Source organism: Sciurus carolinensis, chromosome 17, assembly GCF_902686445.1.
Source record: "Sciurus carolinensis chromosome 17, mSciCar1.2, whole genome shotgun sequence".
Classification (NCBI taxonomy): Eukaryota; Metazoa; Chordata; class Mammalia; order Rodentia; family Sciuridae; genus Sciurus; species Sciurus carolinensis.
Genome location: NC_062229.1, coordinates 22,087,705 through 22,114,936, shown reverse-complemented (window position 1 = coordinate 22,114,936; position 27,232 = coordinate 22,087,705). Strand labels below are relative to the sequence as shown.

The 27,232-nt window shown below is 55.2% G+C and overlaps 1 protein-coding gene across 1 annotated transcript in view; it reads left to right on the top strand.

The window, feature by feature from the left end:
- Positions 1-27,232, top strand: part of Ell (elongation factor for RNA polymerase II) — a 66,717-nt gene that overhangs the window by 21,588 nt on the left and 17,897 nt on the right. Inside the window, 1 exon segment of the mRNA XM_047531827.1 lies at positions 23,040-23,087. Coding sequence (XP_047387783.1) covers positions 23,040-23,087 — 48 coding nt within the window.

The following is a 27,232-nucleotide window of genomic DNA, read 5'->3' as shown; positions in this document are numbered from 1 at the left end:
CAGGGTTTCAGGCCTGCTTCGGCCACATAGCGAGACCTTGCCAGTCTGACGACCTCCCTCTACCTCTGACCAAACTGTACCTTCCTAGAAATGTTTTAAAAAGTTGTTTCCTGCCCTTGACCTGGTTTCATTTATTTGCAAGCCCAGAAAGATGAGCTGTCACCCACAGGAAGTAGAGGAAACTCTCCAGGCCTGGCACACAGCCCATCTCATCAGGTCTCGCTTCCTGGCTGCCCCTCTGTGGGGGGGCGCTCCTGCCTTGCCCCGTGCTAAGGGGAGGCAGCGCCTGAGCTCCTGGATGCAGAGAAGTTTCCCACTTGAGGCTGCGGCCCGCCCCACCTTGGGGGCTCCCACGCAGCCTAGCAGCACCCACACGTTCTCGCGGGGCTGCCTCGACTCCAGCATCAGTTCTGGCATTTGCTGTGCTTGGGCACGGGCACGGGCACGGCCGTGTGCACCTCAGCTTCCCTCCTGTGAGGAGTGGGCTATCCGACCTGCTCTGGAGGCGGTGGGGACCAAGTGGAGTGTCTCGTGTAGAGACAGTTGGGAGGCGTGGTGGCCTTAGACGGCAGGTTCATTGCTGTCACACTGGCAAGAAGCTGGGCTCTTGGGTGTCTGCACACCCTCCGCAGCTCCTCTCCTCCAAGCCTCCCCCACTGTCCTTTGTGACATTCAGACACCTGCCATATGGCTCACGTGTCTTCCGGGACATGCAGGTGGACCGGGCTCCTTAGCTGCCTACCTGTCTCCACCCACGGCCAGGTCAGAAGAGCCCCGACACAGGCCCCCAGCTGACCTTCCTGCAGTGTCCACCTGGCTGCTGCTCTGAGCCTGAATCTTCCCACCGCCTACCTGCTGGTCGTTCGGGAGGCCTGGGGCCCATGGGCCAGCCTCTTGCCCCTCACTCCAGTGCAGAGTCCCCTCCGTGGCTGCATGTTGGAACCTGGCTCTGCCTGCTGAGCCCTGTTCTCCTCAGTGGGGCAGCACTCCTCTGTCACCCCATCTGCCTTGTAGCCCTCCTCTTCTCTCTGGTGGAAGCTGGGCGTGCACATGCCTGGGTTCCTCTGATCCTGAAGGGAGGGGGATATGGGCTGTGGGGCTCATGCCACGACCCAGGGCAGTCAGGGGCACTGTGCCCTCTCTGATGCAGATGTGAGTGAGCCTGGAACATCCCACCCAAGGTGTCCCGCTGCTGCCACCAGCTCCCCTCTGCACCCCAGCAGCCCAGGGCCCTGGTGGATGTACATTTGGGACCTAGCCCTCCCCTGGACACCCTGAGTTTCGTCTCACTGGATGCTGACCCTTTATAGCACTTCCATTGCTCTCTTTTCTGATCTCAAGTCCTGTGCTCCAGGTTCTGAGATGGTACTTTCCTAGAAGCTCTGGGTAGGGCTGACCAAGGGTGCCCAGGGACCTGGGGAAGTGAGGGGGGGCCTCCTAAGCTCTGAAGGCAGAGGCCCGTGTCCAGTAGCAGCCATCTGGTACACACCAGAAGGCCAGGGATTGGGTGCTGGGATCATGGCACAGGGGTGGGTCAGGCCCAGTGGGAGTTAGAAGCTTCTTTACAGCCCTTTCTGCCAGGCAGCAGAGAGGAGGGCGAGGCTGGAGGAGAGATCCCTGCTAGCTGTGGGGCTCTTGGTCGTTGGGCTGCCTCTCCTTGGATGAACTTCTGGTGTGACACTTGTTTCTGACCACCTCTTGGAATGGGAGGCTAGGAACTCACTCAATAAAGGGCAGGTCACCTTCCAGGAGCCTGTGGGCTTGTCTCCTGTGGGGCCAGCTCCATCTGAGACGAGAGCAGGAGGAAATGTGAAGAGTGGCATGGGCTGGGTGTGGCTCAGTGGCACTGCGCTTGCCTAGCATGTCGCAAAGCTTGGGCTCCGTCCCTAGCACCGGGACGGGGTGGGGGATGGGGAGAGTGCTCAGGTAGGTGGCTGGTGGGCCTGTAAGCCGCTCTCCGTTTTAACCTGGAGGGGCCTGGGCACGGCAGGGCCGGAGGTGAAGGGGACTGAGGCAGGAGTGCAGCTGGAGGTGGCCCAGGCGCACCTCCCCTCCCGTGTTTGTGCGCTGTGAGTCCATCCAGCTGAGCCGCCCTGGGTGCCTCGTGGCTGGCTCGCCAGGGTGGGTTAGAGGGTTAGAGGTGGAGGATTAGGCCACGTTCCCGTCCTCGTCGGTGGACGCCTCACTCCCGTTAGGAGTCTGTTTTCTACTGAGATGAGGCGGCTTGCCCTGCATTTGGGGAGCCTGGCCTTCTCCACTCCGGCCAGCAGTCCAGAAGCAGCCTTGACTTCGGAGGGTCAAAGGCACTTTTATGCTGCCCAGAGCCCAGGTGAGCTCCTCAGAGCTGTGGCACAGAGGCCGTCTTTTCTAGAAGGTGATGGGCCAAGCTTCCAGCAGGGCCTGGTGGGCAGCTCTAGTGACAGTGGCCCTTCTCATCACCTGGGTCCCCAAGCTGCCCCTGAGGCACCTACCCTGCCTTTTTTCTTTCTCAGCCACGTCTCTGGACTTAGGGAAATGGTTTGCGTCCATGGGTGCCGACCCCGCCTTCCCTCTGGTTCCCCTGTGCTCGGGTCTCAGGCAGGAGGTGGGGGAGCCGGTGCTCACCTCAGCCCGCCACTGCCAGCCTTAGAAGTCACACTGGAGTAGGAGCGACAGGAACAGAGGCAGCAAGGGCGCACGTTTTGTGGAGGTGGGAGGGAGAAGGGAGCTGGGCCTGTTCGTTGGCTGGAGCTCCTCTCTCTTCACCAGGCTGTCGTCAGGGTTCAGTGCCCCCAGTTCCCGCCCTCAGCCGTTGAAGGGCCCAGGGCACCTTCTGCAGAGGCCATGAGCGGCCTGCTGTGAGTCAGAGGCTTTGCCAGAACTCTAAAGGCAACAGGAGAAGCCGGACAACCCAGCTCTCAGGAGGTCGAGACCGGCTTAGGCAGCTTAGTGAGACCTTGTCTCAATAAAAAGGGTTGGGATGCAGCTCAGTGGTGGAGGGCCCAGGACTGCGAAGCAGGGGACAAACAACAGCATTTGAGGTGACCTAGTAACAAATTCATTCCATTAATACATTAACAGTGAGATCCAGTGGCAGATCTAATTGTCATAATTAGTGGTGAGCCTAATGTCATTTTAAGATATCAACACAACTATCATTAAAAGTGTATTGGTGGCCACGCCCGTAATCCCAGCAACTGGGGAGGCTGAGGCAGGAGGATCTCAAGTTCAAAGCCAGCCTCAGCAAGGCCCTAAGCAACTCAGTGAGACCCTGTCTCTAAATAAAGTATAAAATAAAGGGTTGGGGATGTTTCTCAGTGATTAAGTGTGCCTGGTACCAAATATCCCCAGTACCAAAAAAAAAGAGAGAGAAAAAAGCATATTAGAGCTCCAAGGCCCATAGTCTCATTCTAGTTTGGTGCCTACCTGAAACAGAAGGAAATGCAAGTAAGTGTCCTTTGTGGTGTGGACAGATTTTCTTCTCACTGAAATTCAAGGACTTCCCCAGCGAGAACTGTGTCCTAGCAGAAATGGACTTCCTCAGACTGGGGACCTTGGGCACTGGTTGTACAGATGGCCGGTGAGTTGCTGTTCTTATGACAAATGGGGAAGTGTCCAGTCTTGAAACTGGGACTCCTCAGAACACTGTGACCACTCCGGGTGCCAGAACCTTAGTGGGGATGAGTGAGGAGTGGGTACCCCGGACAGCCCGGGTCAGTCTGAACATTCGAGAATTTGAGGATGGAAATGCATATCAGACCATTGTGAAAGGCAGTTGTCATGCCTGTCTCTGGTAGTATTAGAGACACAGATCCAGGGCGTGTGCACACACACACGCATGCACAGAGAAAGAGATGCAAGAGAGAAGTTCATTTTAAGGATTGGCCCAAGTGATCGTGGGGTTGGGGGGAAGTCTGCGATTTGAAGGGCGGGCCAGCAGGGGCAAACCAGAAGGCTGGAGACTCAGGGCAGGGTTGATATTGCAGCCTGGGTGTGAGGGTGGGTCGAGGCAGAATTCCTTCCTCCTGGGACCTCAGCGTGTTCTTCTCAGTGCCTTCAACTGATCGGACAAGGCCCACTCAGCATGAGGGAAATATGTTACTCACAGTCTACTGATTTGAATGTTAAACTCATCCAAAAATACCTTAATTGCAACTTCTAGACTGATGTTTCACCCAACAGCTGAGCACCATAGATTAGCCAAGTTACCATATGAGATTAACCATCACACTGCTGGAGAACAGGAGAAGGGAGTCTAGGAAGGGTAGATGGTGAGCGTGGACGGTGGTGCTCACACCGGGGCTGTGGGTGTGGAGCAGGGTCTGCCGGGGCTTCACAGGAGAAGAGAGACTGCAGAGGGAAGCCTGCGTGGCACGTCAGTGGTAACCATTCAGTGAGGGGTGGATGGGCCATCCCTGTGAACCTCCAGGTGGAGAACCACGTCACCATGCGGCTCTCGGCTGGGACCATGCAGACCTGAAGTGTGGCCAACTCTAGGAAAGAAAGACGGGAGGAGTCTATCTTCCGAAAACGTCAGTGCCCTAAACATCGAAAAACGGGGAGAAGCTTGCAGGTTATAGGCAGCTAAGGAGACAGGGCAGCTCCGTGTCAGAGGGGGACCATGAGGATGCTACTGAATCAGGTGACAGTGCGGAAGGTGAGCAGTGGCCTGAAGTGCCGTGGATAGCGGAGGGAGGCTGGCGGCTGCTGGGTTGCTGTGGAAGGGGACGTCTGCTCGGAGCACACTGAGGGTGGTGTGGGCGGGCCCAGCGGCCACCTGCTCACCAGTGGCGCTACAGGTGTGCGCGGGAACCTGGGAGGTATGGGTGGGTGTGTGCAGAGGAATGTGCGGGGCCTGCTGGGGAAACTTGACAGCAGCCAGTGCGGGGGCTGAGGTTGGGCTGTTCCTCACACTGTTCCCGTGACTTGTGCTTTCAAGATTGTGTCCAGGGAGAAAGCAAGGCAGAGCTCCCTGCTCTTCTCCGAAGCAGCTGGCATGCCAGCGGGCTGTCTCACCTGGTCCTGCCAGCCCTGTGCGCCGCAGTCAGAGGCCACAGGACTGCCGGATGCTGCATGGGGTGTCAAGGTCACCTGCTCAGCAATTGTCCAAGCCCAGACTCGGGTGTCCTTGTGCCAGTCATTGGCCCCAGGGGTCAGCAGTGGTGGGATGGATGGACTCTTCCTCCTGCGTCTCACCTTCAGGAGGGAAGAGACAGCTCAGCATGCCGGTCCCCCAGATGCACTCCACTAGGCAGAACCTCTGACCTGGAAGAGGAGTTGGTCGGGTAACCAGAGAGGAATGTTTTGGATGGTGACCCAGGAGGTCTGAGTGCCATGTTGGGAGCCAGTGTGGGCCCCTCCAGGGGCTGCAGGTCCAAGCCTGCTGGCCCCGTTGGCCAGTCAGGTCTGCTGTATGTGATGTGATGGGTGCTTGGGCAAGATTTCCCTCCGAGAAGGCCAGGAAGCTGCTAGAGCTGACTGGGAAGAGCCCTGGGGCCTGCAAGATCTGAGCTGGAGGGAGCCACAGAGAAGGAAGCCAGGAGTTGGTGGACAGGGCCAGGGCAACTGGGGTGGGGCGCAGCTCCCTAGTCTGTCCAGGCCTTCATGCTTTCCTTCGCCCTCACCACGGTGGGGGGCTGTCTGGTCTGACAGGGCTTAAGAACCGTTCCCCGATGCCTCCGGAGTTGTGCGGGGCTCCTGGAAGGGCGCTGGCTGCCTCCTGGTGTCTGCTGCATGACTTTTAGGCAAGTACCTGAGGCTTATCTTGTCACCTTGAGCCAATCACTTTTGTTTGAATCAGTCACTGTGTTTGAAGGCAGGTGACAATACATTCTGTAAAGAGGGAGATTACAGCCAGGCGTGGTGGGGCTCGCCTGTAATCCCAGCAGCTCAGGAGGCTGAGGCAGGAGGATTGTAAGTTCAAAGCCAACCTCAGCAATTTAGCAAGGTAAGCAACTTGAAACCCTGTCTCAAAAGACAAAAAGGAATGGGAATGTGACTCAGTGGTTAATTGCCCTTGGGTATTATCCCTGGTACCCAGGGAAAAAAAAAAAGGCAGATTCCAGACTTCTGACTGTCTCCTGCCACCAGGCAAGGCTCCCCATGGCAGGTGACGAAAGCAGACTGTAGATATGGGGACGTGCCCCCCCCCCCACATCCTCAGCCCAGAGCACTGATCAGCCAGTCGTGGAGGAGTGGCAGGTGTATTTGAAGCAGGTGATTCTGTCAGTGTAGAAGGACAGTCAGAAGGAAAGACAGGCCGTGAAGTAGCAGAGGGCCTGCCACCCCTCATTTTGGAAGGGTCCTGGGTTTGAGCTTGTGCACTGCCATTACTGGGTGGGCAACCTTGAACACGGTCTGGCCTTCCTGAGCCTAGGTGTCCTCATCTGCTTGATGGGGTCCTCAAAGTTGTCAGCCCTGTCCATAGAAGAGCCAGTGATCAGGCTTTTGAGGGTGCATGGGCACCAGGCCCCTGGCAGAGCATGTCCTGCTTCTGCCCTGTGAGAAGCGGGGAGGCTGCAGTGCCGCCGTCGACCCTGGCTGTGAGTTCCCTGGCCTCAGATATGCTCTGAGCTTTTGCTGCGGTTGGGCTCTGGCAGCATGTGGCACACTGGCATAGCAGCTCCTGTGGGTGGGTTTTTTCTGTTTTGTGTGTGTGTGTGTGTTTTTTTTTTTGAGCCACATCCCTAGCACTTTTCGTATTTGGAGACAGGGTCTTGCTGAGTTGCTTAGGACCTCGCTAAGTTGCTGAGGCTGACTTTGAACTCACCATCCTCCTGCCTCAGCCGATGGGATCACAGGTGTGCGCCACCTCCTGTGGGGTTTGAGTGTCGTGTGCTTCTTGCTATGTGGTCTCCACCATGGGCCCTGAAGGCTTTGTAAGGCTGTGCCCTCTGAGTTCTGCACTTCCAGGGCAAGAGCCCAGTTGGGTGACGTTTCTTGTCAGGCTGTGTGTGCCGAGGTACGGTCATCTTTCTGGAAAGAAATCAGCTGGCAGATCATGGTGCTTGCTTGTATACAACCTCACTTGAACAAAGGCTGATCATTTTGGAGTCAGGACCTAAGAGGAGAGGCGGCCTGGCAGACCCTTGTGGAACCTGTTGTCAGAGGTGCTGGCGGGTGGTGGGTGGCAGGTGAGGGAGCACGCTGTGCTGCCCTGCTGGCAGGTCCGCCCTGGTGGATCGGGCTTCGCATGGTGCAGGCACAGCAGGCACGGGTCCCTATGGTTGTGGGTTGGAAGCTGGTGGCTGGACTTACAGCTGGATGGGTCCCGCTGAGTGACAGTTGGGAGTCTGAGAGGATGGGCTGTACTCTTGTTTACTGGTAACAGAGGACCCTGTTGTTCTGAAGGGAAACACCTGGCCTCTAGAAGCCAAGCGCTCAGCTCCAGGGGGACCTGCAGGGGCTGGTTGCTCTTGTAAGGAGCAGCTTGTCTCTGTTGGTGATGCAGCCCCAGTGCTGGGCAGCCCTGTGGGTCCTTGTCCCAGAGACATTCTGGAGGTGGGGGATGTAGAACATGTCTGTCTGGTCCCGGGGCTTCCCTGAGGGCCAACACAGACCCACATCGGCCATACCAGCTTCTGTTTCTTTAAAAAAAAAAAAAAAAAAAAAAAAAAAAAAAAAAAAGTTTAAAAAGATGCAGGATAGACTCTGCAGGGGGCAGACAGGGTGAGTCACAAGAGTGAGGTGTGGAGCCTTAGGGCCTCTAGGCCACAACAGGACAAGGAGGCACTAAGAGAGGATGCAGGTTCTTCTTCCGAGATGGCATCCTTCTCAGAACCTTGGTCTCCGAGGGCCTCAGGAGTGCCAAGGACAGACCGATGGGCCATTCGCCCGGGTCCTGAGCATGTGCCCCCAGCTCTGCCTGCCCTGCTCCTGGTGTCACTTTAAACGCCCCTGTGCTGTCTGCCGTGGCCTGCCGAATCTCCTTTAACAATATTGTCATAATAAACAGAATGAGTTAAATTATTATCTTCAGTGTAACAAACAGATTTGCAATAAGGTCTTCAGTTTCTAATGGAGGACAAAGAGTCTGTACAGAATACAGACTTCTAGATAATAGAAAGTGTGAGAGTATAATCAAAAGAAATTGGTTGTTAGCATGCAAAAAGGGAGAAAGAGACTCTGAGGGAACAGGTAAACAAAAGGAAAAGAGAGCAACAAAAGTAAAGAAATAAAGACTTAAAATTGTTCAATAAGGAGAAAAAAGAAAATCTACACTCTAACAGTCATATAGTATTCAAACCTCCCAGTCTTCAGTAGCCTGATGCATGAGAGGTAGCTGACAATGAACTTCCAGTCTCCAGCAGGTAAATGTTGGTAAATGGGGAGCTGCAGCTCGTTGTGTGGACGTGGTCAGCTGGAGGTCCTGGAGGCGGGGTGCGGTTGGTCAGGCAGGGGTCCTGGAGATGGGCTGTGTTTGGTGTGGTTGCTGGATCTTGGAGGCGGGGTGCAATCAGTCTGTCTGGGGGTCCTGGTGGCAGGGAGCAGTCAGTTCATGTGAGGGCCCCGTAGGCAGGGAGTGATCAGTCGGGCTGAGGGATCCTGGAGATGGGGCTCAGTCAGTCCTGCCAGGGGTCCTATGGGCCTGGCTGTTGTCTCAAAATCTGCCGATTCTCCTTGACTGCACTCCCCGCACCCTGGAACACAGTGTCTCCACCAGGCCTGTGATCAGTACCCAGCCTGATCATTTTGGTGACCCTCTTGGCACAGGGCCCCCAGCCCCGATGTCACCCCTTGGGGAGGCAACCTGTGGGAATTTGTGCCAAGAGACCGATTGCTGCCCTTGAGGTCAATCGAGGGATGCCCAGGCTCTGGAGGAAAACAAAAACCAAGGGCCTTCCAGGTGTTTCCTACCTGGTGGTTTTCCCAGTGACCATGATGGGGTGCTGGTGTGGGCAGGGGACACCCTCTGTCTCCCCCAACTGTTAGGCCTAATGTGGGACCACCCTGGGCTTGGCTTGAATGTTACCTCCCAGTTAAGCCCTGGGTGGGTGGACTGGCCCTGGACTTTGGGCCCCCCTTGAGGAGGTGGGTTCCCGTGGTGGAGTTCAGGGTGTGCAGGGAGACGGGGTGGGGCTGCGTACTCTGGAAGCAGGTGGAACTCTGCTCCAGATGTGGGCAGGGGGCTGTGCAAGGGCAGTCAGTTTGGTATTGAGGCCAAGACAGGTGCCTAAGGAATGTGGCCAAGAGGCGGAGGTCCTGAGGGTCCAGCCAGGAAGGTGCTGAGCCCGAAGGTGAAGCTACCCAAGGAAGTGGCCTAAAATACAGACAGGTCAAGTGCCTGCACACAGCCTTGGCCGTCAGCGGAAAGGCTGAGGGGCCTGCTGGGGGGACGGAGGTCTCCAGGCCACCTCTGCACACTTCCATATGGTTCCGTGCTGTGCAGATGAGCTGAGTGAAAGACCTGTGAGCTAGAAGTACGGGACAGAGTTGATTCTCACGCGGACCCCACGGAGGCCCAGCTTGGTCTCTGCGGATGGAGGGCTGATGTGGGTGGGACCACCTCAGACAAGGCCTGTGCCAGCCTGGAGGACCCAGGTGACCTGGGCCAGACCCTCCACTTCTTCTGCTGTCAGGGGCATTCAGGATTGTGGTCCCTCCCAAGTGGGGAGAGGGGGGCTGCTGGTCAGGTGCCTAGGCAGGCTTGGGGTGCACGAGGAGCGCTTCTCAGATGCATCATTGAAGTTCCTTGGTGCCAACACCGAGCTCAGTGCCAGCTGCCAGTGAGTTTAAGTGAATGATTAAAAAGAAAAACAAAAGGCAGCAAACCCTTCCGCTCCTCTGCGGGCGCCTGGCCTGAGAGCGCCACCAGCTTCCTCACTGCCCCCGTGTTCTGCTGGCCTCTGTGACAGTAGCAAGAGGTGAGGGCTGCCTCCCTAAGGCCAGCTGCCTGCCTGCTGTCACTGGAGAAAAGGTGTCTCCAAAGAAGGGTTCCAGGGCTGTAGCTCAGTGGGAGTGCTTGCCTTGCATGTGTGGGGGCCTGGTTTGATCCTCTGCACCGCATGCAAATAAACACGTAAATAAAGATACTGTGTGCATCTTCAGCCGTAAACAAAGAGAGAAGGCTCCCAGGAACTCCTCGAGAGGAGGAGCTTGACCCAGATCAGAGGGTGCTTGGCACATCTGACAGAAAAGAATGCCAGCACGTGCCAGGCAGAGGCACAGACAGGCTTGTCCTCATTCAGGGGAGAAGGGGGGCAGTCTTGAGAGTGAGGGGCACATTTGGGGGGTTCCTGGCTCTTTTAAAGCAAAGTTGGTGAGGGTGGGTGTGTAGGAGTGGTGTTAGTCTGGTGATCTTAAGACAGATGACATCCTGTGTGCTGGGTCCTCTCAGCATCCTTAGACTGACGTGGTCTTCGTTATCTCATCAGTAGATGGCACTGGAAAGTCCCCTGAATTAGAAGTTCCTCAAAATGTCATCTCTCTCTTTGCTTCACCAACTTGTTGGGAGCTTAATTAGCAGTACGCAGGTGGGTTTACAGGAATTTTGGGTGTAAAAGGCCTGAGAGAGAGAGACTGACTTAGGGAGTGACTGACTGGGAAAAGCGTGTGGGGCTTCTGAATTAAAATTCTATTTTATTTTTTTGGTGCTAGGCATTCAACCCAGGGGTGCTCAACCACTGAGCCACATCCCCAGCCCTTTTTTATATTTTACTTAGAGACAGGTCTCACTGAGTTGCTTAAGGTCTAGCTAAGTTGCTCAGGCTGGCTTTGAACTCAGATCCTCCTACCTCAGCCTCTCGATCTGCTGGAATTACAGGCATGTGCCACAGCACCTGGCTAGAATTCTATTTTCTTCTTCTTTTCATTTCATTTTAATTTTTTGGTACTAGGGATTGAAGCCAGGGTGCTCTACATTGAGCCACATACACAGCCTTTTTAATCTTTTAAAAATTAGTTTTCTTTTTATCATTTGTTCTAATTAGTTAATACATGACAAAATGCATTTTGACTCATTGTATACAGATGGAGCACAACTTCTCATTCCCCTGGCTGTACATGAAGCAGTCACACCTTTCGTGCAGTCACACATGTGCATAGGGTGATGATGTCCATCTCATTGTACCATCCCCGCAGCACCCCCCCAACCCAAAGTTCTCCTTTTTCCCTTGCCCCACTCCTCATGGATCAACATCCACATATCAGAGAAAACATTTGGCCTTTGGTTTTTTGGGATTGGCTTATTTCACTTGGTGTGATATTCTCCAACTCCATCCATTTAGCTGCAAATGCCATTCTTTCATTCTTCTTTAAGGCTGAGTAATATTCCAGTGTGCATATATATATATATATACACCTCCGTTTCTTTATCCATTTAGCTATTGAAGGGCATCTAGGTTGGTTTCACAGTTTAGCTATTCTGTATAATCCTATTTTCTTGTCCTTCCTCATTGTGAGTGGCCAGGTTCCAGGAGGGGATCGAGGACCCTACCTGCTCCTCCTGACGTGGAGTAGGCAGCTTGCATTATTGGGCGGCGTCTTCATTTCTTTATTTGAACTGAGGCAGATGGGAAAGGTGAAATAATGAGGAGCAGAGTGCCATGGTGCATGCCTCCAATCCCAGCTACTGGGAGACCAAGGCAGGAGGGGCACAAGTTCAAGGCCAACCACGAGACCCTGTCTCAAAATAAGTAAAAACTATAAGGGCTGGAGATGGCTCAGTGATAGAGTGCCCCTGAGTTCAGCCCCCATTGCTGTGAAATAATGGTAATAATGGCGAAGGGAAAGGCCAAGTTTTAGTGTTGGAAAGAGGACCTGGCCGAGGGGGGAACAGCATGGCTTGGAGAAGCAGCGACCTAGTTCCACTTGGGGGTGGTTTTCATAAAGTCACACCCCTTCCCTGTGAGCAGGTGGAGGTCCTGGGCAGTCACCAAGTGAAACAGCCCTGCTGTGAGTGTTGCAGCCTTTTCTTCATTAATCTCTCAAACTGGAAGCAATCCATTGTTCTTCTGTGGTGAACAAATGAACAAAAGGTGGCATATTTACTCAGTGGGATGAAGCTCAGCAGTAAAGAGGAGTGAGCTTCCCAGGGAGCCACATGGATGAATCCCAAAGGCATTATGCTAAGTCTGACTGGTGGACAGAACAATGACCTCAATAGATCCCTGGAATCTGTGACTGTGACTTAATATGGAAAAAGAGACTTTGCAGATAGGATTAAGTTCAAGGTTTTGAGAAGGGGAGATTGTCCAGTGTTATCCTGGTGGGCCCTAATATCATCCTAGTGTTATTTATTTATTTAGGTGCTGGTGCTAGGGATTGAACCACGGGCACTTTACCTTGGAGCCACATCCCCAGCCCTTTTTAGTTTTTACTTTGGGTGGTCTTGCTATGTTGCCAAGACTGACCTTGAACTTGCAGTCCTCCTGCCTAGTCTCTTGGTTGCTGGGATTATAGGTGTGCACCCCCACCTCTGGCTGTCATAGTGTTCTTATAAAAGAGCGACAAGGAGATTTGATCCAGACTGGAGAGGCAGAGGTTAGGGTGACGCAGCTACAAACCAAAGAACACCTGGGATCACGAGGCCAGGGAGCATTGTCCCAAGAACCCCCAAAGGAGGGCACCTGACATTGCAGTTTCAGCCTAGCAGTACTGACTTCAGATTTCTGGTCTCCAGATCTAGAGGAAAATAAATTTTTGTTGTTTAAACCACCCAGTTTGTGGTCAGTTGGTGCAGTAGCCATAGAACACTCACGGGATTCCATTTATATGAGTTTCAGAAAAGACAGAATCCTAGGAACAGAACGTGGTCTGAGATTGCTGGTGCCTGGGGGTGAGTGGAGGGTTGGGCGCCACGCCTGCTCGCGGAAAGTCCAGCAGAAAGGAAGGTGGCCCATAATGCCCTGGCAGTATTTATTTGCTGACCTCCGAAAAGCAAGCAAAACTTGTGTATGGGTGTTAAGGCTTCTGATGGTCTGTCATCTTTTCTGATTGGCAGGGCTTCTTAAAGACTTTTTCCATACGCTTTCTGAATACCCCATGAATTCAGACAGAAATACCCACTCTGCCAGCTCCTGTGTGGCTCACCTGGCTCATGGCAGCTTGGAGTCCCTATGACGGGTACATTCGTGTCTGGTCACAGCTGGTGCCATTCTTCCAGCAGAGAGGAGGAGCTGCTGGGGGTCCACCTCCTTTCTGTGCTTTGACCTAGTAGGTGACCATGATCTCGGGCTTCTCTGGGGTAGAGTGGGTCCAGGTTTCCCTGAGCCAGCCAGAACCCCTGGGCCCACCTTCCCCCAGCTCGTGGTTCAGTCTGAACAGCCCTTGTGGCCCACTCTAGTCCTGCCAGGAAGCTAGGGAGGTTTCCTGAAGACATTACTCAATCGTCTTTGCTTTACTGGAAGGTGGGGGCTGTTGCCAGGAGCTTCTGGCCAGGCCTCTTCCCAGGATCAGCCTCCCCCCTTCAGCCCCACAAGTCTCTGGGAACCGTGACCCAGCTCTGTAATATCCATGCATGTGTGCTGCCATTCCCTTGGTGGGCGGGCAACTTAGACTGAGAGAAAATCCAGGTGCCCTTCCTTCCCTTGTCCCGTGTGGGGGCAGCGGGGGAGTGTGCTGCCAGCAGAGTTAGCATCCAAGCCAAAGGGGTGCTTCTGGATCCAGGAAGGGGATGTAGGCATCACGTGCCCTCAGGCAGCCTGTGGGGTACAGCTGCAGCTGGGGGCTCATTGTCCCCCAGGCTGGTGGCAGTTGTCCCAAGGCTCTGCCTAGATCAAGCTCCATCCATTCATGTCTCATCTCTTCCCTTTGTCCCACTCCCCTTATTTTGTTTTGTTGGAGTGTTTTTAAAACGATCCCAGCCGGGCAAGGTGATGTACCCCTGTAATCCCAGCAGCTCGGGAGGCTGAGACAGGAGGATCCTGAATTCAAAGCCAGCCTCAGCAACAGCGAGGCCCTAAGCAACTCAGGGAGACCCTGTCTCTAAATAAAATACAAAATAGGGCTGGGGATGTGGCTCAGTGGTCGAGTGCCCCTGAGTTCAATCCCTGGTATCCAAAAAAGAAGGGGAAAAAGAAAGAAAGAAAAGAAAGAAAAACAATCCCAGATATCTTTTCTTTTTACCCTTGACCGTTGCAATGACAAGAGTTAATGTCCAGAGATAAGGACTTGCTTTTTTAATCTAATCTTGGTGCATTATCCACATTGGGCCCAGACCACAGCCACTCTGTACCACCATGGAGCCCTGTCCCTGTACCTTCACTGGCCACGCGCCTGGCATTGCCACGGTGGCTGAGTGTCCACGTGCCCTAGAGCCTATGGGAATTCATATCGCTCTATCCTTTTTCTTCTTTGCCCTTCTCATGGAACAGGCCTGCTGTCCATGGCGTTCCCTGAGTTCTGCTCTGACGGTCTCCCTGTCGGGGGTCAGTCCCAGGCTCTTCAGCCTGGCACTCCTGACACTTGAAGCTAGAGTGGTCCCCAGGCTGCGGGTGTCTGTGCATGGGAGAACAGGGGTCAGCGTAGCTGGTCTCCACCCACCAGATGCCAGCAGCACCCCCACCCTGGGATGACCACAGATGTCTGCAGACACAGCCAGTGTCCCCTGAGGCTGAGGATTGCTGATGTAACTTGATGCTTTTCGGCTGCACGTCTATAAACTGGTCACTAGGCCTGGAGGGGGATTTCATAAACCACTTCCTGTTGCTTCACCCTAGGAAGTGCTCTTCTCTTTGGGGAGAGGATCAGGGGATTCTGGGTCACGGAGAGGTTCCTTCTGTCCTGTTCCTGTCTTAGCAGAAAAAGGTCTCAGACCAGAGTTCACTGGGTCTCCTCCCCTGCCCATGTACCTGGCTTCTGATACTGTCACCACCCTGGGCCCTCCACTTTCCTTCAGAAGGTGTCCCTCTCTAGAAGTGTGTCTCGTCACGGAGGGATGCTGCCTGAGGCGGTTGCTGAGCGTGCTCAGCAGTCCCAGCAGGCATCTAGGCCAAGTGACAGGATGCCCAGGTCACTGCTGTGCTCTCTGGGACCTGTCCTTTGTGAGAGGCTGGGAGACTTTAGAGCAGGGACTGAAGCCCAGTTGGGTCTCAGCCTCCGCATAGCCTGGTCCCCACCCTCCCCACCTGTCCGTGACAATTCTCCTGGCCCTGATAGTCTGGCTGTGGTGACCCTGCCAGGCCTCAACACTCAAGGGGGGCCCTTGGCCAAAGCATAGTGCCAGGGAGTTGTCTGTGCGGACTCCTGGCTCATCCCTCGTGCCAAGCTAGAGCAAGGCAGCTCCTTAACACAGGGGGCATAGGGCCCATTACCTAGAGGAAGGGCTTGGGGAAGGAGGTCACCTCTGACTCTGTAGTGGGGGTCACGTGACCCTCAGGGCCTGTGGAGATAGGTGGGTGGGGCGTCCAGATGTGCTGGTGTTACCAGCTGTGGAGTTGGGAGGAGGGATGTCCTTCAGTTACCCAGTGACTTCCCACATCCAGCCCCAAAGCTGCTGCAGCGACAAAAAATCAGTGCCTGTTGGTTCTAGTGCCACAGGCGAGTGTGGGCCCTTTGTCCTGTTGTTTAGATGAGTGACATTGGTGGGTTCTGGCTCTGAGTTGTGGGGTCCCAGAAGGAACGGCCAGCCAGAAGGGCCGCTGCAGATTGCCGCATCTGCAAGGCATGCACTGCAGGACAGCCTGTCATGCCCAGGTGGTCCAGGGTAACAGCTGGTTCTGCCTGGCGGGACCTGCCATCTGGGCTCTGGCTACCTGCTTGCAGACTCCCGTCTGCTGATGCCCTCTGGGCACAGCGGGCAGCCCTGCATTTGCTGCCCATCGTTGACTCTTAGGGCATGCACAGTGCTTTGGGCTGCTTCCTGTGGTTCACCTCATCTTCCCCTCAGTCCTTGTGTCCTTGTCACCATCCATCATGCCCCCTTTAGAACTCACTTTACTGTGGAACCAGCAACTCAGACTCTTAGAGATGATCCAGGTGCCTCAGAGGACATGTACAGAGAAGTAATGAGGAGACTTCGCGTGTTTCCGCACACCTCTGCCCAGCGTCCGTCTGGTGCACATGCGCATGTCTTTGAAAGTCCAGGTTGGCCGTGTTGTGCCCTCAGTGCTCTGAAGATGGCCTCCTTGCTGGGCTTTGCTCCTTCATGCGGGGAGTGTCGGAGTGTCGGTTCTGCCACCGCTGTCCCAACCCGTGGTTCTTTGTTTTCCTGGGGCCGATGAAGAGGAGGCTCCGATCTGGGAATGCATAGTGTTCTTCACATTGTGGATCTGGAGCCGTGACTTCTGGTGCTTCTTTCGTGTCCTCAGGCTCTGATTATGAGTGTGCCGTCACTTTGTGGTGTTGTGTCTTTGTGGTGCTGAGGAGGGAACCACTGCCTCGTAGGCAAGGCTCCGGCTCTGAGCCACACCACAGCCCCAGGTCCATGGATGGTGGACCTCGTGGCCTTGTCCCGCCCGTCACTGAGGCTAGGCTCATTTCCCTTTAGGGTGTTCATTCACTGTGATTCGTTCTGGTAGTTTCTGTGGTTTGTCTTCTGTTCACTAAGCTTTTCTTCTGCAGCATCTCCTGTTCATTCCTCCGGCGGAACTTTTCTTTCCAGATATATTTCTCCATTGTCACGTGTCTTCTGGTCCCTCCTGTTTCTCTTCTCGTCAGTTCACCTGCTGTTAATCGAAGCCTGGGAACCCACCTCCTCCTTTGGAGCAGGGTGTAGACGGTCTTGCTGTGTTGCCCAGGCTGGCCTCAAACCTGTGATCCTCCTGCCGCAGCCTCCTGAGTAACTGGGGTGACAGGCATGCACTGCCATGCCTGGCTTCCCGGAGCCTTTATTATGGACTTTTATTTACGTGTTTATTTATTTGGTGCAGGGATTGAACCCACAGCATCAGCGTGCGAGGCAAGCCCTCTGCCCCTGAACTATGTGCCCAGCTCCAGCTTTTGTGATTAATGATAACTAATCTAAAGCGCATCTCTGAATCCTGTCTTCTCCGTCCTCTGGCCTCCTACTGACTGACTGTTCTCCTGACCCAGGGGTCGTGTTTTGCAGCCTCGAGCAGTCTGGAGGATTCTGTTTTGGGGTCTGGCCTGTGACTTCTTGCCTTTCCTGTAGTGTGCTGGATTTGTTCTGCTGCTCGCTGGCAGTTGGATTAGGGCTGGGTCAGTGGTCCCTCGGAATTGTTTTCCAGCTCCTTTTAGCAAGGGGAGTTGAGAGGGGTCTTTACCCAAGGGCTAGCTCAACTCCCCTGCTGAGGGCCCTCGGGTGTTGCCAAGGCTCCAGCCCTGCCTCTTGAAGTGTCCTCTGAGCCACAGCCACTCAACGCCTTGTGCAGGTCCCAATATGTGCACCACCTCTCTGAGGGCCTCTGCCCCCGTGTCCCAGCCCCTTGGACCTCTTCAGTCTCCTGCCTGCCTCCCTAACCCTGGGCTCCCCCAGCTGTGGACTGGAGGGTCCCACAAGAGTATGCTGGACTGTGGGGACACCCTTCACTTGGTGCCCTTCTCTCAGGCTCCCATGCCCACTGTTTGAAGCCACAGCTGGATGTGTTTGTCCCATACTCTCGTGTTGCCAGGGAAGGCATGTCCGGTCCCAGCTCCTGACCCTGACAGGGTGCTTGCTTGTGCAGGGGCCAGGAGGATTCAGTGAGGCAGCCATTTGTCCATCTGTCTGCCATCAGTCCTTCCATCCATTTAGCAAACGTGTCCTGAGTCCACCGTGTGCCAGGCACTGTCTGGACACCAGTGGTGAGTGGTCCCGGGGATTGGAATCCAGCCTCACTTGTGTTCAGCTCAGTCACGTGACCCTCTCTGAGCTCCCCAAGGTTTGTGGTGGAGTTTAGTGGTGATGGTTCTAACAGACAGCGCTTGGCATGTCACCGACACAGGTGTTCCCAGAAACCTCGCCTCAGGATGGCACCGGGTCTGGAGCCCTCACAGCTGCATGGGCTGCTGCGCTGCTGGAAGCAGGGCCACCTGCGGCTCCACAGGGGCTGCGGAGTGTCCAGGCACTTGAGGTCAGCTGTCCTGGTGTTGCAGAGAAAGGCTGGGCTCTTAGACTGCTCAGTCCTTTTCCTGGGAATACCTTGGGGACTGAGTGACTTTAGAGGAAGAGTCATCCAGACAATCCGCTTGACATCAGCTACAGAGCGTGGTGTCTGTGCACACTGCCCACAGGAGTTGGGAAGACGTGAACCCGTGGCTGTGAGACTGGGTTGCCCCTGCTTCTCAGGAACCTTTGGGAACAGTCACTACGCAGGTCTTTCCATGCTGCCAGCATGTAGCGCCACAACTTCGGGGGCAGATCCAAGCCCTGGCATGAGCAGGCCCTTGCTCTGCTCCTGCTCCTTCCTGGGCACCTTGCTGGCCACTGACTGGCTTGGGGTAGGGTTGGGTGCTGCTCTGGCAGCTTGGTTCCAGGTCCTTGGAGTTCACACCAAGGCCTTTGCTGGGGGCCTGCAGTCACCCCTGGACCTTGACCTCCTAGTGGGATCCATTTGGTGTCTGCCTTGGCTTGATGCTTCCACCGCCCGAGTTGGGAGTGGAGGCTGGGGCCTTGTTTACCAGCAGGTACTAAGACAGCCACATGCGCATGTTAGCCTTAGTGCGGCCAGCCCAGGAGGCAGGGTTCCAGGAAAGCTCACCAGGGATGGGGACATGGCTCAGTCGTGGAGTGTTTGCCTGGCACATGAAAGAGCTTGGGTTCCATCCCCAGCACTGCCAAAAAAATAAAGAGGGAGCCCCATAGGAAGCAGGGTTCTCCGCGGCCTCTCCAGAGCTGACTCAGTGGCTGGAGCTTCCAGTAGGTTCTCAGAGGTGACAGTCGGTGTGCCATGAGTCATTTAAATTAAATGTATTTGTTGGATAGCAGCGTCTCAGTATCACCTGAGAACTTTTGTTTAGGACAACAACCTTACTTTGATCTAAAATTAGATTCCATTCCAAGTCCCCCCCCCCAGACACAACAAAATATCAGGTGCTCCATGGTCACTTCGGTGAATAATGGAAACAGTTTTAGTACACTTTAGAACTCTTTAGAAAATTTGCTTTTCTTAAAACTTTCTGTAACAAGTTTGATTTTGTGGTATTTTTAAAAAATGATGCTGGAACTTTGAGCTGGGAGTTCGTGACAGGTGGACATGTGCTGGCACTTAGAACACTCCAAAATTAGAGGCTTCCTCAGCCCTCGGAGGGACAGCACACCTGTGCTGTGCGGGTGGGACCTGTTTCCTCCGGGAGCCAGAGGGATGCACAGCGGCTGGTGGGCAGCTCGCTCCCAGGTGCCTGGGGGAGAACTCTGTAGAAGGGGTCAGGGCCACCTGCTGGTGTGGAGTGGCTGACAGGCTGAGAGCCACAGCTGTGTTAACCAGACCACCTGCTGAGGTGGAGTTCCGTGCCAGGAGACAGGGCTTGCCCTTGGTCACACATGTTCCCTAACTCTGGTTGGTCTGACTGGTTGTCAGCTGTTGGACACACGGGCTAAGTGCCATTATGATACACTGTCATCATCAAGCGCGTTTGGGGATCGTGAGCAGTGCTCCTCCCTTTGTGCTGATGCCTCGTGAGGCGGGCGCCCTGTCTGCCGGCCTGCACAGGCGTTCTGGCTTAGTCACGCATCGGTCCAGGTGCCCGCTTTTGTGAACGGCTGGACGGGTGGCATGCAGAGTGTTCTCTTCCTGTGTGTGAGAGAGACGGTCCTAGGGAACTGCTCTGTTGTTGACAAGAAGGGCCTCATTTGCTGGAGGGAGGAGATACCACACAAGTTTGCATGGCCTGGGGCCCAGATCTGTGATGACAGCCAGGTCACGTGGGGACAGGCACTTGAGGTCAGCTGTCCTGGTGTTGCAGAGAAAGCCTGGGCTCTTAGACTGCTCAGTCCTTTTCCTGGGAATAGCTTGGGGACTGAGTGACTTTAGAGGAAGAGTCGTCCAGACAACCCGCTTGACATCAGCTACGGAGCGTGGTGAGTGCTTCACTGATGGCGGGGTCCTGGCAGGGCCAGTGGTGTGAGTGTTGCTGTCACCAGCCCCCCAGCACTGGGCCCCAGTGCAGTCCCGGGCTGGTGCACCTTCCTGGTTCCTGTGCCACATTGTGACCCTGCCTCTGGTGCCACAGAGGCCTTGCCATGGAGTGAACTAGATGATGGTGCTGGAGTAACCTGGGCTGCCCCTGTGGAGTCTCAGGGGGCCAAGCCCACCTGCTGTCTGCCACCCCAGCTTCCCACAACCCTGCTCCAGGCTTTGTCCCACCATCCCTCACCAGGAGTCCTTCCCTGATTCTGGCCTCAGTCTCAGCTTCCTGGCCTGTGAGGACTGATGCTTCAGTGTCACAGAAGTCTTCCAAAGCTAAGATAGGCAGGACCACTCTGCCCTGGGGTTCCCTTTGTTCTGTATGGTTCTTATGTCTTTCACAGCTTTCTTCCACCTGCTTCATCTCACTTGGGTGTTAAAAATGGCCGATGCATGGGCTGGGGAGATAGCTCAGTTGGTAGAGTGCTTGCCTCACGTGCACAAGGCCCTGGGTCCGATCCCCAGCACCACACACACACAAAAGGTCGATTCAGCCATGGATGCAGCTGAGTGCAAAGCGTGAGCTTGGGGTGCGTGAAGCTGTGGGTTCAGTCCCCAGCACCAGGGGAAAGACGTTCATGGACAGGACTGCCTCCCCTGCCTGTTCAAGCATGGGCTACGTGTGTCCAGAGAATGTCACTCCTAAGCTCCCAAGTTGGCAAAGACCCTGTATAAGTTTGGAGAGTAACCAGTGGCATTATGGAGGTGCATGTGTGTCCCATGAAGCACTCATGTTGTCAGTGTCTGCCACCTGCGAGCTCCCACCCTTGGCCCTGGGAACTTGTTGACCTGCTTTTTGTCTCTTTAGTTTGGCCTGTTCTGGAAACTCGGGTCAGTGGGTCATACCTCAGCACTCTGCCACTTGACTGGTGCTGAGGTTCATCTGTGCGTGTCCGTCGCAGTCTATTCTTTGGTATTGCTGGGGATTATTCTGCCATATGGGTCTTTCCACCAGTTGACAGACACTGGGTTGTTATCACTTTTGGGAGGCTATAAGAAACTGCTGGGAATGTTGAGGTGTTTGTAAGTTTTTGTAAAGAAAAGCATTTTACTTCTCTCGAGTCTTCCCAGGAATGGAATGGCTGGGTTTGCGTGAGCTTTTACAATCCCTTTCCAGGGCCTGGTTGTGGGGCTCAAGGGTAAAGTGTTTGCCTAGCATGCACCGGGCCCTGGGTTCCATCCCCAATGCCCAGGGGTCAACGAAAACCTGCCAGATCTGTCTCCATCCCAGCTGCACCTTATCCACTGGCATTAGCAGTGGGCACGGGTTCTGGATCCTTCTGGATCCACTTGTCCCCGCCAGCATTCAGTGCCATCCACCTCTTTCATCTTGGCTGGTTGGATGGGTGCGGTGGGACCTCCTTGCAGCTGGGGTTTGCCTTTGCCCACGAGTCGGGGCACGCCATGTCTTCCCACGTTTACAGACCCCTCAGTCTCGTGGGCGGCAGTGCTGGCGTGCGACCTCACAGGTGTGCTCAGGACAGCCGAATCCTTTGAGAGTCTCAGCAAAGGAGGGGGTGCCTGGTAGACAAAGGAGGGGGTCCTTGGAGCCTCTCACCCTGGGCACCAAGCAGGTTGTGTATTTATGGCCACAGGGTCCCAGCTGGCCAAGTGGACCCTTTGATTCAATGCCATCATAGAGCTCGTGAGGCCAGCCTCTTCCCACATTCCATCCTGTCCCTGCTCATGGTTCCTCCTGTCATGCCCAGCAGTGTGCACTGGACTCTGGTTCTTGTTCCTCTGCAGCTCCTGTGTCCCGGGCAGTTAGCCCGCCTCCCTGTGCAAAGGTGGAGTCCTGTGTGGGGCTTCCAGCCGGAATGCTGGGAGGCACCTGAGCCCTAAAGGGCAGACTCTGGACGGACCTGTGGGGTGGGTCTTGTGCCTCTGCTGTTCTCCTGGAGCACAGTCGGTTCTCTGCATGCAGAGCCACTCTGCACCAGCTCTAGGACTGCTCTACTGCAGACAGGGGGAGACAGGGAGCCCCTGCAGACACAGATGGAGCTTTGCTGTCTGGGAAGACCTCTGCCCAGGTGGGGCTGGAACCAAGGCCCGAGTCGGGGAGACCAGAGTGCCAAAGAGAGGCGAGCAGGGGACAGGAGCTGGGCCTGGGGTGGGCGTCTAGGGCAGGAAGACAGTTCTGGACCTGGAAGGGGTGGACAGGGGCAGGGGTAGATTTGTGGGCTAGGGGTCGTGGTGACCAGTCATAACCACTCCATGGGATGGTCTCTGGGACACGGTGCCTGCTGGGGGACCAGTGTGGGAGCGAAGGGCAGAGGGTACGATCCTCCTGCTGGTCCTACCTTCTTTCTAAAGTGCCGCCAGAGGTCTGATCCGAGGAGCTGAAGCTTTAAATATTTTGTTTCTAGTTTTTAGTAGTTTTTTCTTTGGAAACCCTGGTGTCCCAAGCAGGAGGACAGACTGCTGGGAAACTGCGTGTGGGGGCTGGGCAGGCGTGGGGCCCCATCCTGCTGGCTGAGGCTCCCTGGGCTCCTGCTGGCTGCTGCACTCCCAGTTCCATCTGAAGGGCATGATTAAGACAGGACTTGACTGGCCAAGGGTTTCATGGGGACTAACTGGGACTGTGAGAATGGAGAAGGACCATCACCATGCACGCAGGGCCTCTGGGAGTTTGTGTGATCTGGATCACTCCATGCTGTCCTCACTGTTTGCTGGTGGGGCGGTGGGGCCACAGGCACTTGGAGCCCTGCGTCCCTTCTCCTCTCCCCAGGGGAGTCACAGACTAACAACGGCCTCTGAGGACATGGAACACATTCCTGCGTCTGGAGCCCTGGGGCCTGCTTGCCGCCAGCCTCTCCTCTTGGGGCTGCCTATTGCCCATGTGTGAAGCTCTGGTTTTGCCCCTCTGTGTCCATCAGGAGAACTCCTGCTGATCCTTCAGAACCCTGCTTCCAGTGACCTGTCCTGAAATTTTTACACCATGCCTGTTTTCTTTCACCTTTCCTAAAATCACTGTCCTTGTTATCCTGCCCCTTTTATAATGAGAAAGTGAGTCCAAATTTCTAAATATCTTCATTGACATCCTGTATTTTTTTGTAGGATTCTCTTTCCCTGAGACCATCGATCCGATTTCAAGGAAGCCAAGGGGTAAGTCTTTTTGTCTTGTCCTGACGTCTCCAGCCTGTGCTTGCTTGCAGGGCACAGCAGCAGGCTCAGGGCAGCATTTTGGCCTGGTCCACTTCTGTGCCAGGCTGGGACCCTGGGCCTGTCAGATCCTCTGGATGGCCTTAGGCCCACGGCCACACCAGCCAGGCCCCCAGTGCCCACAGCAGGCTGTTGATGGTCAGAGGGCAACTCTCCTGCAGCAGCCTCTCAGGATACCCGCTTCCTGCAGCCCCTGCCCACCTGGCTCCCACACCCTGGTCTCCAAGACCCTCTCAGTGTGTTGGTGAACACTGTGACCATGGGTGTTTGTCTGCATTTTGGTGGGTGAGGGGATCCTAGAAACTCTGCTTCCTTCTAAATGACTGTTACAGAAGAATAACGGAATGAAGGAAGGGGGGCTCTACCCTCGCCCCCCAGGCCTCCGACTGTCTTCCTCACCCACCAAACACCTTGGAGCCGTTTGTTTTTTCTCCTAGTCCTCATTGTACACTATGTGCGTGAAGGTGCCTTGTCATAGCTACCTGTCATGACCCTTCCTCCCAGCCTGGGGCTCCTCATGGCACAAGGGTGGACGAGATGGTCAGCGGACTTTCCAGAGCCCCTGAGTGCTGCAGTGTGTGTCCTCAGATGTCTGTGTGTCCAGATGTGAAAGGTTCCATAGTAAGGACTGTCTCTGCAGCCCCTGCAAGACTGCAGTCCTTGGGGGTTTGGAGACCCTCAGGCTGCCCTGGCATTTTCTCTCTCCTCCGGAAATCCTCAGTTCCGCTTAAGGCCTGCGGCTGATTGGCAGGGCCACCCAGACCACGTGTGTCATCTTTACCTATTCACAGCCACTGGTTGCAGATGGCAACCACGTTGACAGATGCCTCCGTCACACACCTTAACAGGAGTGCAGTGGATGATGGGATCCCTGAAATCTGTGGCTACCTTTTGGTCACCTCCCCTTTACCTTCCTGACATTCTGCCAGGGTCAGAGGTCAGCACCAAGGCCAGGCTAGCCTTGTCTTGTGCTTGCTCGGTTCCACAGTGCCCCCTGGTGCCCAGAGCCTCTCCGACCTGAGCAGCGGGTCAGTCCTCCCTCTGTCCCTTGGTCTCACAGTTGGTAAGATGGGGGAGAGACTATCCACTGTGAGGGGCATCTGCAGGTTGAACTTGCCATCAGGAGAATGAGCTCAGCCACTTGTGTGCATCTCCTGCTAGATGGTGAGCACACAGTGGCCCACCTGGCCACCTCCCTGCCTCTATAGTAGGTGCCATGAGAGCCAGGACCCTCCAGGGAAGTTGATGTGCAGAGCAGACAAGTGTGTGGCAGATTCTGTGGATCGAATCTGTGACATTTGCCAGATTCCCTGAGAGCAGGGCCACCTGGGGCGCATACTTCGCTGCATTTGCCTTTCCCCTGTCTGCCCTTGGGCTTTCTGCCTTCTCGTGATACCATGGCCTTGGCTGTCGGGGGAACACCTGTAAACTTTTAACTCTGAGGGGAAATGAGACCCCACCTGGCTGACCCCACCTCCGAAACTCATCAGCAAGATCCCAGTTGAAAAAAGAAAAGTAGCAGTTGTTTCCCAGGGCTGTTCCAGACCCTGGGACTGTGTGCTGCAGCGGGGTCCGAACGATGGTTTCTAGAAGGTCTGCAGGACTTGTCAGAGGCCTTTGACTAGTGACTGTGCCTCAGAGGTGGATTCTACAGGAGGCATTAGTGATGGGTACAGGGTTTAGCCACAGGCTTGCTTGACGCTTTGTTGTTTGGAACAGAGACAATTTAGAAACTCTCTAAAAGAATAAGGCGATTGCTGGTATGGTAGTGCACACCTGTAAGTCTGGCCTCCTGGGATGCTGAGGCAGGAGGATCGCAAGTTCAAAACCAACCTCAGCCAGTTAATGAGACCATAAGCAACTTAGTGAGACCCTGCCTCAAAATAAGAAGGACTGGGGATGTGGCTCAGTGGCAAAGCACCCCTGGGTCAATCCCTGGTACCCCAAAGTAATAATAATAAAGGGGTCTCAGAGTTGGGAATCCCTGTGCAGAGACCAAGTAGCCTGGAGACCTCGGGTGGGCAACAACCTGTGGCTTAGAGTTTGGGGAGGAAGTGAGACCCTTCACTGTGTCGGGAGAGGCCGCTTGCTCCTGGACATCATGGTCAGCCACTCCAGTAAGTCTCTTCATAAAGCATAACGTGCTGTGTTCTGAGAGTTCACTGAGAAGTAAAGATAGTGAAGAAAGCAAAACTTATCTGGGAGGCCCTCTTGACTGGGGAGCACCTGTTTGGTCAGTACCTAGTTTCCTGTGTGTGTCACACGCACAGTGCCTGGACCCATACTGCCACATGTTTTTGTTTTTATTTTTTCTTTTTAGGGCCGAGGACTGAAATTGGGGCCTTGTGCATGCTAGGCAAGTGCTCTGCCACTGAGCTAAAATCCCCAACCCCATTTTTATTCTTTTAAGTTTAAAAAATTAAAAGGTTTTTTTCAGTGCCAGGAGTGAAAACCCAGGGCCTTAAACATACAAGGCAAGTTCTGTACCACTGAACTACATCCCAGGACTTTTTTATTTTGAGACGGGGTCTCACTAAGTTGCCCAGGCTGGCCTCAAATTTGCAATCCTCCTGACTCAGCCTCCCAGGTTGCTGGGACGACAGGTGTGTGCCTGACAGTTTGTCTTGATTTTAACTGAGCAGAACATTGAGGACTTTTCCCAACTATTTTGCTGCCCTCCCTGACACCTGAGCTTAATTTACCTCTTCACCCCCCCACCCCTGCCGACACCCACACACCCTGCAGCAAAGACCTCACAGAACTCATCTGGGGGACAGGTTGCATGGGGACATGCTGGAAGGGTTCTAGGGAGGCCTGGTCTGCAGTGGGACCAGAGCCCCCTGGTGGCGATGGGTCAGAGCAGCAGGAAGGGCTGAGGGCCTCTGGCGCCCTCCTGCTCTGAAGGCACCGGGCTTGCCTGCACGCGTCTCCAGGCTCTCTCTTGGGCGCCCAGGAGCCCCATATAACCTGGGGTCGGGGCTGGCATCAGAGTAAGGCCACTGGGAGACCCTGAGCACACTGGCCACTGGGACTTGACAGCAGCCTGGAAAGGGCAGCCAAGACCTCATGCAGCAGGCACAAGGGCCCTGAGTGGGGGCTGCATGGGGGCTCTGGCCCAGAGCAGGGGCAAGCGCCCGGCAGATGCAGGCTGCCCTGACTCAAGTCCCAAGGCTTGCATCCCTGGCCTGCTCACCCCAGATGTTGCTGCAGTGCCTCGGAACCCAAGCCTCGGTCTGGAGGGCCCCGCACTGGCCCTGAGCAAAACCTCCACGACCACCACCGCCTGGCCACAGGTGCCCTCATCAGCAGCATCCTCGTCACCAGCAGCAGCATGAGGTCTCCCGAGCACCATCTTGAATTCTGTACCACCCACTGTCCTCTCCATGCCCCTGAGCCCCCACCCAGAGAGACGCACTTGTGTGTCACCCACTGTCACCCCCATGTCTCTCCCATCCAGCAGATCTTGGGCAGGCTCAGGTGGGGTCCTCGGGGTGCTGACCAGGCCCACGGCTACGTAGCCCCTGCTGCTGGTGATGTGGGGACATGGTAGTGTGGATGGGTGGGCCTCGAGTGTCAGACTTGCCTCGTCTCTGCATGACCAGCCCTGGTCTGGCCCGTAGCTCTCTGCCGAGAACTGTTTCTTCGCTGGACCCAGGTGGGGCCCAAACATGCCCTGGACTGGGCTGCACACAGGGTCCTAGCCGTCACTCATGGGGGCAGGAGCCATAAGCAACTTGGGACTTGAGTCGGGAGCCTCAGTGTCAGCCAGAGCCAGTGTGCCCCCAGTGTCAGAGGCCCGATGGGTAGAGGGTAGCCACCTGTGCCCGACTCAGCTGAGTCGGGCCCTTCAGGTCTTCCTGATGTCCCAGTCCCTAGGCTCCACTGCCAGGACACGCTCTCCCTGTCGCTGTAGAGAGGCTTGGAACTCTGGGCCTCCAGCCTCTGAGGGGCATTTCCAGTTACTCTCATCACTGAGTAGAAGTCACATCTGGGAGTGTTGTGTAGACAGGACACAGTGCCTGCCCTGGGTGAGGAGGTGCCTCAGTGTTGTCCAGCAGAACAGGCAGGGTCACCCACATGGCTCTAGC